The sequence below is a fragment of the Pteronotus mesoamericanus genome, unplaced genomic scaffold, assembly GCF_021234165.1.
Source record: "Pteronotus mesoamericanus isolate MK-2021 breed Mesoamerican mustached bat unplaced genomic scaffold, CSHL_Meso_final contig_33, whole genome shotgun sequence".
Lineage (NCBI taxonomy): Eukaryota > Metazoa > Chordata > Mammalia > Chiroptera > Mormoopidae > Pteronotus > Pteronotus mesoamericanus.
Window position 1 is genome coordinate 1,546,236 of NW_026555135.1, and position 15,239 is coordinate 1,561,474.

The 15,239-nt window shown below is 39.1% G+C and overlaps 1 protein-coding gene across 4 annotated transcripts in view; it reads right to left on the reverse strand.

Annotated features, from left to right (window-relative positions):
• The window catches only part of FAM168A (family with sequence similarity 168 member A), a 172,613-nt gene that overhangs the window by 57,577 nt on the left and 99,797 nt on the right, over window positions 1-15,239 (reverse strand). For all 4 annotated transcript variants that reach the window (XM_054576244.1, XM_054576248.1, XM_054576247.1 and 1 more), the window contains exon 2: window positions 310-397. In XM_054576244.1, coding sequence (XP_054432219.1) covers window positions 310-379 — 70 coding nt within the window. In that variant the 5' untranslated portion in view covers window positions 380-397. The remainder of the gene's footprint in view (window positions 1-309; window positions 398-15,239) is intronic.

A 15,239-nucleotide genomic window follows, 5' to 3' on the forward strand; every position in this document is an offset into this window, starting at 1 on the left:
ACGGTGATGATAAGGTGTACCTTGTAGAACTGCTTTAAGATTAAAGCACAGGGCCAGGCCCATGGTAGGTACTCAGGAAATAAGTATTGTCTCCCTTCCTTTCCCCTAGTTGATTAGCCAATAATCCTTACTCTCAATAAATGTCGGCTCCATTTTCACTGGATCCCACACATGTCTCTCCCTTCTACAAGTCTGCAAGCTTTACCAAAGCTTTTGGAGGCACAGTATATCAAAAGTCATCCAGCAGCTTACCTGGTAATGACCTTAACCACCCTTTCTCAAAACGAGAACCATTCTCATACAACTCACCTGTGTAAGCCATGTTTTTAGGGTTGCCATAAGGAGCCCCAGGCTGCATGGGGCTATAAACAGGGTTCATTGTGGAAGACCGAGGATCCTACAGAGAAACAGAGAAAACAGGATAGATTATTAATTGCTTGTTCTTCCTAACACCAGCTTCCTCCCTATAATCTTCAGTTTATACTCATAGAGATGCAAATGGTAGAGCAAAAAAAGGACTAAACAAAAAGCCATTTGTTTGCACTTGGCCCTATGCTAGAGACTTTTTCTATCATACAGTTGAAAATGTGGGAAAGAAGAGAAGTGATAAAACTTGCTTAACATCAATCCGGGCCTTTGTTCAGTACTAGACCCACTATCCCAGATGACTCTGTCACTCGCATACTGTGTGACATGGCCAAGTCACTTCCCCTCTGTGGACTTCAATGTCCTGATGTAAAATCAATTAGTTTGGACTCTCCAAGGTCCTTTCTAATTCTAAGGCCGCTAGTCCAGGAGCTGGGAAAGGATACACTTCTGTTCACCAGGGGAGCCAGAGTGCCTGATGATGAGCACATAGACTTCCAAAAGGAAGAGTAGCAAATGTCTCCCACCCTCTGTACCTGCAGAGGACAAGCTACCAGTTACTAACAGCTCTGAAAGAAGGGAGGGGGAGATTTATTGCCATCGCTCATTTTAATGTAAACAAGGGAACACAGCCAAGGCCTGCAGGATCAAAGCCAGCATGATCCTAATTCCAAAACTAGGTAAAGACACAACAAAGAAAAAAAAACAAAACTACAAGCCAGTATCTCTGATGAACGCAGATGCTAAAATCCTCAACAAAATACTGGCAACCCAGACTCAGAAATACATTGAAAAGATCACATACTATGATCAAGCGGGATTCATCCCAGGGATGCAAGGATGGTACAATACTCACAAATCAATAAACATAATATACTGCATAAATAAAATGAAGGACAGAAATCACATGATCATATCTATAGATGCTGGAAAATCACTTGATAAAATCCAACACCCATTTATGATAAAAACACTCAGCAAAGTGGGAATAGAAGGAGCATAGTTCAACATAATGAAAAGCCATAAACAAGAAACCTACAGCCAATACTATACTTACAGGCCAAAAACTAAAAACTTTCCCTTTAAGGTCAGGAACAAGACAAGGGTGTCCGCTTTCACCACTCTTATTTGACATAGTACAGGAAGTTATAGCCAAATGATCAGACAAGAAAAAGAAATAAAAGGCATCCAAACTAGAAAGGAGGAAGTAAAACTGTCATTATTTACAGCTGACATGAATAGTGTGCATAGAATATCCTACAGTCTCCACCAAAAAAACTACGTGACCTAATAGGTAAATTTGGCAATACAGCTGGATACAAAGCCAATATTCAGAAATTGATGGTATTTTTGTACACCAACAATGAACTATCAGAAAAAGAAACTAGGATAAAAAGTCCCATTTACTACAGCAACAAGAAAAATGAAGTACCTAGGAATAAATTTAACCAAGGAGGTAAAAGACCTATACTTGGAAAACTATAAAACACTGAAGAAGAAAAAAATAAAGGAAAATACAAATAAATGGAAGCATATACCGGGTTCATGGATTAGAAGAATCAACATCAATAAAATGTCCATACTACCCAAAGCAATCTATAGATTCAATGCAATTGCTATTAAAATACCAATAGCATGTTTCACTGATCTAGTACAAATATTTCCAAAATTTATATGGAACCAGACTGACCCCAAATAGCCTCAGCAATCTTGAGAAAGAAGAACAAAGTAGGAGGAATCACAATACCCAATATCAAACTATACTACAAGGCCACCGTAATCAAAATAGTCTGGTACTAGCATAAGAACAGACACATAGATCACTGGAACAGAATAGAGAACCCAAAAATAAACCCAAGACTCGATGGTCAATTAATATTTGACAAAAGGGGCATGAACATACACCTGAGTAAAGACAGCCTCTTCAATAAATGGTGTTGGCAGAAGTGGACAGGTACATGCAAAAAAATGAAACTAGACCACTAACTTACACAATACACAAGGATAAACTCAAAATAGATAAGACTTAAATATTTTAAGTTGTGACACCATAAAAGTGCTAGAGGGAAACATAGACAGGAAAATTTCTGATATCTCTTAATGGTAAGGGAAATAGAAAAAAAACGAATGGGACTACATCAAATTAAAAAGCTTTTGCACGGCTAAGGAAAAATATCATCAAAGTGAAAAGAAAACCCACTGTATGGGAGAATATATTTCCCAATGATACATTGGAAAGGGGTTTGATCTCCAAAATATATAAAGAACTCATACGACTGAACACCAGGAAGACAGACAATCCAGTTAAGAAATGGGCAAACAATCTGAATAGACATTTCTCCAAGGAGGATATACACATGGCCCATAGAAATATGAAAACATGCTCAACATCACAAGTCATCAGAGAGATGCAAATTAAAACCACAATGAGATATCATCTCACACCTGTCAGAATGGGCATGATTAACAAACCAAAACCAACAAATGCTGGCAAGGATGTGGAGAAGGGGGAACCCTAGCACACTGTTGGTGGGAATGCAGACTGGTGCAGCTGCTATGGAAAACAGTATGCAATTTCCTCAAAAAACTAAAAATGGAACTGCTTTTTGATGCAGCAATTCCGCTGCTGGGACTATATCCTAAGAATCCAAAATCACCAATTCAAAAGAACTAACGCACCCCTATGTTCATAGCGGGGCTATTTACAATAGCCAAGTACTGGAAACAGTCTAAATGAACATCAGTAAATGAGTGGATCAAAAAACTGTAGTACATTTATACAATAACATACCATGCAGCAGAAAGAACGAAGGACCCCTTTTACCTTTTGCAATAGCATGGATAGAACTGGAGAATATTAAGTGAAATAAATCAATTGGTGAAAGGCAAATACCACATGAGCTCACCTATAAGAGGACTCTAATAAACAATAAACTAATGAACATAACAGAACCACAGGCATGGAAACATGGAAGACTGAAAGTGACCAGAGGGGAGGGGAGAGATGGATAATGGTAAAGAAGGGGAAGGGAATAGACAAAGAACATGTATGAATGATCCACAGACATGGACAACAGCGTGGAAATTAACTCTGGGAATGGTGGGTGGGACGGGTGGAGGAGGGCAAAGGGGGAAAACTAGGACAACTGTAATAGAATAACAATAAAAAAAAGATTTACAAAAACAAGTATCACCTGCACAAGTGCTCTGTTAATTATCGTAATAGAGCACATTCTCCATTCTGATTAACAGAAAATCTGTCATTAAGCTCTATTAGCCACCCCATTTGTCCCATCTTATTTAGGGAACCATCTTTGACACACAGGCCAACACATGTTTGAAAACATGTCTCCAAACATAGGCACATTATTTACACTTCATAAAAATCAAACAATTCCCTCCTAACTAGGTTCACATGATAGATGGGCAATTTTTTAGGTCATTAACTTTTCCTGTAGCACCTCAGAACAGGAAACAGTCAAACGCTGAAGACAAGCAGTCAGCAGTTGGCTTGATGACAACTGCTCTGCAATTAATTAGTCTGCCCAGGGTTCTGTAATGAGAGGTGGAGAAAAGATGGGTTCCCAAGGAGAGGAAGCTGAGGGGGTTAAACAGGCAAACAAGAAAATGTCACTGGCCAATTTCAGAGGACAGAACTTCCTGAAATGTGCTCAGTGTGCAGCTCTGGCCAACCACCCCAGGGCAACAGGCTACATTAAACTACCACAAGGTGACAAACTGAAACTAGAGCAATCTGAGGAGGAAAGTTGCAGGAGATACATATTTCAGCACAACTTAAGGAAACAATATTCTTACAGCCAGAGTTATCCAAAAATACAGACAAGTGACACTCTCTCTCTAAATATAAGCACTCTCTTGACAGGGTACTGAGAGAATTAACAGAGATTACAAATGTTAAAATACAAAGCGACATACATATGTAACTGATGGTGGCAGTGATGTGACAACACAGAAGACTTCCTGCACGCTTTCCCTGCCTTAAATCTCGTCTGTCCAACCGTTTCTCTGCTAACTAAACCAAGGTAAGGAAGGCTAAAATAGCTAAGCAGCACATCTGGCCCTGTAAACATCTGGGCACTCTCCTACTGAGAAGGTTTTCTATTTTGTTGATTGGGCAAAGTATGAAATTGCTCTTCATCACCAAAGAAACTCATCAACTTTGAAACTGGTCTCCTGCTGCTCCAAAACGAGTGCCACAGTGTCAGAAGAGATCAGCCCCGGGCAGCAGTCCACAACAGCATCCATTTCAATCCCAGCTAATAGCCGACAGAAATGAGGTCCCCCAGGGGCTCAAAATTTGGAATAAAAATGACAACCACTTTCGAGGAGCTGCTCACAGGTAAACAGGGTTCCTGGCTTTCAAGGTAAGGTCAGTCTTTTAAAACAGAATCCACACACTACTAACAGTTCCTGGGGCCAGCTAAAAATGAGCAGGAAGGTATAACAAGCCCTATGATCAGGGAGATTTAGGTTCAAATCCTGGGAACTGTCACCTACCAAATGGGGGCCACGGGCAAGTCCACTGATCTTTGTAAGCCTTGGTTTCCTCTAGCCTCAAAATAGAAAAGAATAACACATACTTTGTAGAGTTGTTGTAAAGTATTTTTTTAAAGAGGTTTATTTCCTTTGCGTATAGTAAAACCCCATTTGGGTATACAGTTCTGTAAGCCTTGAAAAATGTATACAGTTGTAAAAATGCTACAATTAAGATACAAAGTATTTTCATTGCTCCCATGCGTTGTCTCCATCTGTGTAGTCAGTACTCTCGCTCTCCAGACTCCCAGCCCATAGAAACAACTAAGTCAAGTCGCGAAAAGGCAAGTGAATGGTCCGAGGTCACAAAGCAAGTAAGGGACAGGTTCAAGACTAGCACCCCAAATGGATCAAAGTCCTAAATGAGAGAGTTAAAAAGATAAACACTCTTAGAAGAGAAGAGAAAATAAAGGTATAAACCTTCATGACCTTGGATTTGTAAATGGTTTCTTAGATATTAGATATGACAGCAATAGCACAAATAACTAAAGGGGGCAGCAGGTAAACTGGATTCATCGAAACTAAAAACTTTTGTGCTTTGAAGAATACCATCAAGAAAGTTAAGGGAATCCACAGAAAAAGAGAGAATTTTTTGCAAATCATATATACAGGGCCCAAATAACACCCCTTTTTTATTACAAAATCATAAGCACATAATTCTGTAACATAACAATATCACACTCAAGCACACCATATGACATTTTAAGTGAAATGTTCAAATTAAAACTATAAATTATTACACCCATATTATTATCCTACCAACTATACTTAAGCAGGCATTACTTCTGCTGGACCCCGTATACTAAGAAATTTTTATTTATTATATATAAAAAAAACTTCCAGTCAAGATGGAGACATAGGTAAATATGGCTTGCCTCCTCACAACCACAGCAAAAATTACAACTAAACTACAAAACAACTATCATGCAGAACAATGAGGATGTCCAACAAATAAGGAGTTAAAGAAGTCACATTCATTCAGATGGGTAGGAGGGCCGGAGACGAGGCTAGGGCTGGTCCCATACCCATGTGTGGTGGATAAAAACTGGGAGGAATATCTTGGGAGGGAAGGATCCCTGCACCACACCAGACCACCCAGCCCAGGGCTCCCGTGCCAGGAAGGTAAGTCTCCGTAACTTCCGGCTGTAAAAACCAGTGGAGGTTGGGGTGGCGGAAGACACTTCTGGATTCTTGGGTGTCTTATTAAAGGGCTCGTAGCAGACTTAGGACTTACTCGGACTCACTCCCTCTGGGCTCCAGCACCAGAGAAGCTGCTTGAAGGGCACCAATGGCGTTATCAGGAGAAACTGAAATGTCTGGCATCAAGGCGAGAGCTGGAGGACAGCTTTCTCCCAGACAGAAAGGTGGGCAGAGGCCACTGTCATCTTTCTGAGCTCTTCCCCCACACAGCCACAGAGCCCACAGGCAGGTACCATATCTGAGATTCCATCAACCTAGCTAACACTGTTAGCCGCATCTGGGAGATCCTCTGAGACTCCATCCCACCAAACTTACAGACCCATCCAGACTGTTAACCATGACTTCTCCTTATGAATGGCTGGTTTTGTCTGTGCTTCAAATTTCCCTAAATCCTCTCAAATAAGCAAAAGCTAAGTGGCCCCCGGCCTGGCACTAGCAGCAGCCAGCCTAGATCCACAGCGTGGCTTTGCCTGGAAATCTCCAAACTCAGCACAATAGCAGCCATCTCAGATTGCTTTATAGGTCATGCAGGGTGGCCACAGGCAGAACACAGGTGGGTGCTGACCTTGCCTGCACCTTCTGGGAAACCCCAGAGCCTGCACACCCAGTGCACAGCTACAGACCACATCAGAGCACCACCACCCTGCCCCGGCACAGCTGATCCTCCACAGAGGGAGGAGGTTGGTGGTCAGTGGTCACAGCTAGTCCTTGCAGCTGACTGGCCTGGGTAATCCCTCCCACTAAGCTGCCAACAGCAATCAAGGCTCAACTACAAGAGGAGGGTGTCATCAGCCCACACAAAGGGCACACCTCAAGCACCTAGTTTGGGCGATAGGGGAGACTGCGCCACTGGACCCTATAGGACACCTACTATCTTAGCCATGCTACCGAGAGTCATAGCAGCTCTACCTAATACATAAAAACAATCAGGCTGTCAAAATGATGAGACAAAGAAACATGGCCCAAATGAAAGAACAGATCAAAACTCCCAAAAAAAGAACTAACAAAGTGGAGATAAGCAATCTATCAGATGCAGAGTTCAAAACACTGGTTATTACGATGTTCAAGGAGCTTAGTAAGGACTTCAATAGCATAAAAAAAGGTCCAGTCAGAAACAAAGGAAACACTAATTGAAATAAAGAACAATTTACAGGGAAACAACAGTAGAGTGGATGAGGCTGAGAATTAAATCAATGATTTGGAACATAAGGAAGCAAAAAACAACCAATCAGGAGAACAAGAAGAAAAAAGAAGCCAAAAAAATGAGAATAGTTTGAGCAGCTTCTAGGACAACTTCAAGAGGTCCAATAATCGTATCATAAGGGTACCAGAAGGAGAAGAGAAAGAGCAAGAAATTAGAAATCTAGCTGAAGAAAAAATGAAAGAAAACTTCCCTAATTTGGTGAAGGGAATAGACATACAAGTCCAGGTAGCCCAGAGAGTCCCCACTCAAGATGGATGCAAAGAGGCCTACTCCAAAACACATCATAATTAAAATGACAAAAACTATGAACAATAAAAAGACAATACAAGTACATATCTATCAACAATTGAATATAAAAAACAAACTAAGCAGACAAGAAGAACAGAGACAGAATCATAATACAGAGAGCATTTTGATGGTTGCCAGATCGGGGGACGGTGTGGGGGAATGGGTGAAGAGGTGAAGGGATTAGGATATACAAATAGGTAGTTACAGAATAGCCATGGGGATGTAGAGTTAGAAAATGAAGTAACCACAGAACCTATATGCATGACCCATAGACATGAACAATGGTGTGGGGATTGCCTGAGGGAGTTGGGGGTGCTGGGTGGAGGGGGGCAAAGAAGGATAAATTGGGACAACTGTAAACACATAATCAGTAAAATATACCTTTTAAAAAAGAAATAATAGATGCTGAGGCAATGGAATGATATGTAAAACATGCTGAAAGAAAAAAACTTGTCTATGAATTTATCAGAAGAAACCCAAAACACTAATTCAAAAGAATACATGCACCCCTAACTTCACTGCAGCATGTTTTACAGCAGCCAAGATTTGGAAACAGCCCAAGTGTCCATCCAAAGATGAGTGGATAAAACAGCTATGGTAGCCATAACTGGTGTGGCTCAGTGGGTGGTGCACTGTCCCACACACAGAAAGGTCACTGGTTAGATTCCCGTTCAGGGTACATGCCTGGGTTTCAAGCCAAGTTGCCTATCGGGGGCATGCGAGAGACAATCAATTGATGTTCCTCTCACACATCAATGTTTCTCTCCTTCTCTTTCTCCCTCCCTTCCCCTCTCTAAAAATAAATAAAATCTTTAAAAAAAAATCTGGTACATTTATACAATTGAATACTACGTGGCATGAAAAAGAAAAAAAAATTTATCCATTGCAACGGCATACTTGGACCTAGAGAACATTTGCTAAGTGAAATAAACCAGAGAGAGGAAGACATATACCATATGATTTCACTCATATGTGGAATCTAATGAACAAATTGAACTAACAAGCAAATAGAGACAGAGTCATAGACAGAGAGCAGGCTGATGGCTCTGGGGGATTTAGGGGCTGGAGGGATTGAGCAAAAAAGAGAAAAGAACTCAAGGACATGGACAACAATGTGGTGACTGCAGGTGGGGAGAGGGGGGTGGGTGAAAGTGGAAGAGAGTATAAGGGGGATAAATGGTAATGGGAAAAAATACAATAAAAATAAACTATTAAAAAATAAAAGCTAAAAAAAATTAGAAAACACTTGTCAACGAAAACTTCCAACCCCAGCAAAAGTATTGTTTAAAATTAAAGGCGAAAATGACCCTGGCTGGTGTGGCTCAGTGGACTGAGCACTGGCCCATTAACCAAAGGGCTGCCCGTTCGATTCCCAGTGTAAGGAATATGCCTGGGTGGTGGGCCCGGTCCCCAGTAGGGGGCGTGTGAGATGCAACCACACATTGATGTTTCTCTCCCTCTCCTTCTCCCTCCCGTCCCTTCTCTAAAAATAAAATAAATAAAATGTTTTTAAAAATTAAGGGCAAAAATACATTCCCATATAAATAATGACTGAGATGATTCACTGCTAGCAACCTGCCTTTCCAAAATACTAAAGCCATCTGGCTGAAACAAAATGGTCCTGGAGAGTAATTCAAATGAACATGAGAAAAAAAATTATAAAGAGTCTCAGTGAAGGTGATTATGGACATAAATATAAAAGACAGTATAAATATTTTTCTATTTTTTTGTTAATAGACTTAAAAGACAGCTATAAATCAAAAACTTTAAAACTGTATTGTTTGGGCATATAATGGATAAAAATTTAAAAGACAAGAGCCCAAAGTCAAGGAGAAGGAGAATGGAGTTACATTGGAACAAAGTTTCTACATCTTACTGAATGTAAATCAGTTTGTATCTAAAGTAGATTGTATATGAAGTTGATTGTAACACACACATAATTTGTAATAAGACACATTTAATCCTCAAAACAATCACTAAAAAAATAACCTTTAAGATTTTATAAAAATATCAACTCTATCAGCAATAAAAAAAGAACCAACCATTGATACATGTTACAACAAGGATTAAGCCGGAAAAACCAGGGTCTGGCACAAATAACACCCCTTTTTTTTATTACAAAATCATAAGCATGTAATTCTGTAACATAACAATATCACCCTCAAGCACATCCTATGACATTTTACGTGAAATGTTCAAATTGTTGTCTATCTCATGCAAAACATTCACGTACCCTACCAACCACACTCAAGCAAGCCTTACTTCTGCTGGACCCTGTATTACGCTAAATGAAAGAAGCCAAAGCAAAGGATCACATATTCCTTTTATGTGAAATGTTCAGAAAAGGCAGATCTACAGAGGCAGACAATAGATATTTGGTCAACTACGACTTGAAGTAGGAATGGGGATTGACAGGAGGCAGGAGCAAAAAGATCTCTTTAGGGTAATAAAAACGGTTTAAAACTGGATTTTGGTGATAGTTACACAACTCTGTAAATTTAATAAAAATCATTCAATTGTATACTTAAAATGAGTGAACTTTACCATATCAATTATAAGTCAAAAAAGCTGTTAAAAATACAAATTTGTGCTTCAATAAATAGGTATGCATTTTTTATAAGCTAAAAGGAATTAAGTCATTTAGTTTGATACCCTCATTTAATATACATAAACTAATATCTCCTGTGCTAAGCTCTCTACAAAGTATTACAAATCCAGAGATAACAGGACTCAATTTCTGTCCCTGGGGTGTTTACATGAGGGAGACAGACATGGAAACTGACAATTGGGAGCAATATAGTGCTGTTATTACACTCACTGCTAAAATTTAAACAAAGACAACCAACTAAAGGGCAGGTGGGGGAAAATGTTCTGACTGCCATTAGGTGGCAACAGTTCAGTTAAAGGATTCCATTTCTTAATCTCTCTTGCAGTTAGGTGTGGCTATGTGATTACTTCTGTTCAATGAGATATAACTGAAATATGGTGGAGGACTTACACTCAAAAGCTGCTTAAAGAGAACAGTGTTAGCTGGGGGTGGTGCCCTTCCTTCTTCTCTTACTCTTTCCTGCTATTTAGAATTAAGGCATAATGATTGGAACTTACCAGCCTTCCTTACCATGAACTGACCTTGAGAATGGAAGTCTCAAACTGAGGGATAGCAGAAGGTGCCTTGATTTCATAGAGCAATGATTTCGACTGCGGCTTACCTACCTCTATATTTTCTTTAAACCACTGTTCATTTTAGATTCCTGTTGTATGTAGCTGAAACTAATCATTTAATTGGGACGGGGAAAGGGAAGATTTCAAGAGACTGTGTCATTTGATCTGTTTTGATGGATGACAGGAATTCTACAGAGGGAGAAGGGGAAGAAAAGGCCATTCGTGAAACTGTACCATGAGAAAGCAAGGCACATTCAGAGAATATCAAGTAGTTCTGAAAGGCTGCACTGCAGAATCTGAGGGAACACATGGCAGGGATATTACCATCCTGTCCCGACTTCTGAATTGTGTCCACTCAGCTCTTCTGAAGGCTCTCAGAAGCCAGATTGGGCATTATAGGCCATTATAGGCCATGACCCCAGAGCTCTCTGAACTTCTGTTATACTCATTGCAGCAATAATTTGCTTGCCCAATTCTTTTCTTCCTGCAATATTTTAAGCACCATGAGGTGATGGGACTGTATCTTTTTATTCATCACTACATTTCTAGAAAAGGACATGATTTAAAACAGGGTGCTCACTAAACATTTGCTGACTAGTTGAATTAATTAATGGATAAATAAGGGAACATTTTATTGAAATTCAACTGCTTAATATCTTCTTACCAAAGAAAGCTTCATTTCAGTGGGTTTTTCCCTTAATTCTCTTAGTATGGTATGCAAGGAAGTCCAGTTTGTTTTTTATCGAATCTGTACCTTTCTACTGTCTGCAAAATGTAATTAGACTGCACATTAGATTTCTGCATTTTACAGTTCTGTGTATCATTTCATCTCAGAAAGTGTTTCAATTTAAAAATGAAATGGACAAAAACTCTGATTTCTAGGAATCTGCCAAGAGGATCTCAATATCAAAAAGACTTCCACAGTTAACAGAAAGATCTTTTCATGCCAAAGCGCAACAACTATCTCTTGTGCCTGACTGTAAATGAGATGTTCTTCTGCAAAATGTCACATTCCAACCACTAGAGCATTCAGCCCATTGAAACAGCTTTAGTAAAATGGCTTTTTGTTGATCAAAATCACAACAAAATCGTCTCTCAAGCCAAATGCTTGCAAATAATACAAAACTTCTTCTCAAGGGTTTTCCCCCCTAAGGACAAACAAATTTCAGAAGGAATCTCCCTTAATATAGAATCCAATTACACACAGTCCCCAAGTTGTAATGGTTTGACTTAATTTTTCAGCTTTACAGTGGTGTGAAAGTGATACGCATTCAGTAGAAACCAGCTAGGCTAAGCTGTGATATAACTCCATCATAAGTTGAGGAGTATCTGTATTCATAAAACCTCACAAGTACTTGGGACTTAGTATGTGTCATTTCTCTGCCCTTAAAGAACTCATTCTTTAGTGAGGAAACAGCTATGTGTAACTATGACTATAATGAAAGCGCTGTATTAAAACAAAGAGCTTGAAACAGAGAGAATGTCATTTTTCCTGCCAGAAGGGTGGAGGAAAGTTTTCACAATGTAGCACTTTCATAGTTTATAAGGATGGTACAAGAGATAACAATTACACTATTGCAGATAGAGAAACATAATCAGAGAAGTTATATAAATTGTTAGTGGAAAGCCAGGTACTAAAATCTAGAACTTTAGATCTGAAGTCCAGAGTCCTTTGCATGATATCATGCTTTCCATGACACCCGGGTGGCTGAAATTTCAAGAGAATATTTTCCTGCTTTCACACTTCACAATCCAGTGATTTGATCTTCTTTGAATTCCCCTAAACATGCCATAGTCTCTTTCCTCTGAGTCTTTACACATTCTGCTCTCTCTCTTTGCCTGAAATGCCACTTTCCTTCATCATCCAGGGGTTCTCTTCATTTTTCCTGCATCTTAGTTTGGATAATTCCTACTCATTTTCAGGATTTAATTAAATGCTACCTATACAACACTATAATATAATTGTATCACACTCCCAACTGTAAAGCCCTCTAGAGCAGAGATTTGTCTTTTTTAAAATCGTTATTTTTCAATTTTAGTTGACATACAATATTATATTAGTTTCAGGTGTACATCCTTGTGATTAGACATTATATAACTTTAAGTGATCATTCCAATAAATCTACTACCCATCTGACACCATACATAATTAAAATATTATTGACTATATTTTCTATGCTGTACGTCACATTCCCAGGACTGTTCTATAACAACCACTTTGTACTTAACATCTTCACTTTTTCAGCCAGCCCTCCCAACCCTCATTCCATCTGGCAACTATATCTGTCTGTTTTTGTTCTTCTTCTTTGTTTATTTTGGGGGATTTTAAGATTCATTTGTTGATAGATATGTATTTATTGACATTTTATTGTTCACATTTTTGATCTTCTTGAAGAAGAAGACACTTCAACATTTCATATAATACTGGTTTGGTGATCATGAATTCCTGTAGCTTTTTCTTGTCTGGGAAGCTCTTTATCTGTCTGATAGTTTTGCTAGGTAGAGTAACCTTGTTTGTAGATCCTTGCTTTTTATCACTGAATATATTTTGTGCCAATCCTTCCTGGCCTGCAAAGTTTCTTTTAAGAAATCAGCTGACAGTCATGGGAAGCCCCACGTAGATAACTGTTTTTCTCTTGCTGCTTTTAAGATTCTCTCTTTGCCCTGGTCAGGCGGCTCAGTTGGTTGGAGCATCATCCCATACTCCAAAAGGTCATGGGTTTGATTCCCAGTCAGGTACATACCTAGGTTGCAGGTTCAATTCCTAGTAGGGTTTTGTACAGGAGGCAACCAATTGATATTTCTCTCTAACATCAATGTTTCTCTTTCTCTCTCTGCTTCTTTCTCTCTTCTTCTCTAAAATCAATAAACATATCCTCAGGTGAGGGAAAAGATCTTTTCTTTGTCTTTAACCTTGTGCACCTTAATTATGATGTATCTTGGTGTGGGCCTCTTTGGGTTCATCTTGTTTGGGATTCTCTGTGCTTCCTGAACTTGTATGTCTATCTCCTTCACCAGGCTAGGGAAGTTATCTGTCATTATTTTTTCCAATAGGTTTCCAATTTCTTGCCCTCCCATTTCTTCCAGCATCCCCATGAAGCAAACATTGGTGTGCTTGAATATGTCCAAAAGGCTCTTTACACTCTTCATTTTTTTTTTTAATTCTTTTTTTCTTTTTGCTGTTCTGATAGGCTGGGGTTTTGGGGGTTTTGTTTTGTTTGGGGTTTTTTTGCTTCCTTATGTTCCAAATTGCCAATTGGACTCTCATTTCATCTACTCTATTGTTGATTCCCTATAAATTTTTCTTCATTTCAGTTAGTGTATTTTTTATTTCTGACTGGCTCTTTTTTATGGTTTCCATGTCCTTATTTATGCTATTGAAGTTCTCGTAAGTTCATCTGCTCTTCTCCTTATAACCAGGGTAATGAACTCTGCATCTAGGAAATTGCTTGTTTCCATTTTATTTAGTGTGGTTTTTTTTAAGTTCTGTTCTTTTCTTTCATTAGGAACGCACTTCTTTGTCTCCTCATTTTGGCTGCCTCTCTGTGTTTGTTTCTATATATTAGGTAGAGAGCTGCTACGTCTAGGGTTCTAGAAGGGTAATTAGAGAGCCTCAAAAGATAAGAGCAGTAGCAATCACTCTGAGGCTATCTGCTATAGGAAAGCAATTATCTCCTCATCCATAAAATGGAAATACTACCATTTAATCTAAAGAACTGCTATGAAGATAAATAGAAAGCCATGAAGGACTGAAGCACACAGTGACAACCATAACTGTGTTTTATTGAATAGAATGTTTCATGGGAAGATGTAAAATGGACTGTAGAAGAGAAACAGAAGATCTGAAACAGAAAGCAATTCCTGAAATAGAAAAGGAAAGAACATAGGAAATATTCTGGAGTCAAGAATGGCAGGATTTCGAAACTATGCAGGGCTTAATGAGAAAAAAGTAAAGGGTTTTAAGGGTAAGCAATGAAAGACGGCATTCATATTTGAAGAGCAGAGGCAAAGATGTCCAATGAACATTTGGGAATACTGATCTGAGAGATGATGATTGCTGTGAACTAACTACCCACCAACCATTAAGTTTATTTGTTTAGAGGTTGGCAGAAGTAGTCCAGAAAGGGTATAAAGGCAGTAAAGAATGACAAAACATGGGGAAAGAGTAACAGTGTAGTAGAATACACTGTCAGGTGTAATTCAGAGCCAAGTAGGGCTCCCAGAAAACATGTCTTTAGAACTTTCTCAGTTGTTAAAGAATAAAGCCTGTTTGGCTCTCAAGTTGCTTGTTTGCTTCCTTCCTTCCTTCAGTCAAAAAACTTTCACTGAATTTCATTTTACACCAGGCCCAGTGCCAGTATTACAGATATAAAGATAAATAACATGCCCTTAAGGACCTTGGAGTTAGCAGAGAAAGGAAACATGTAGAGTCAAAGACACCCATGTGTTACAGTAGAGACAAATG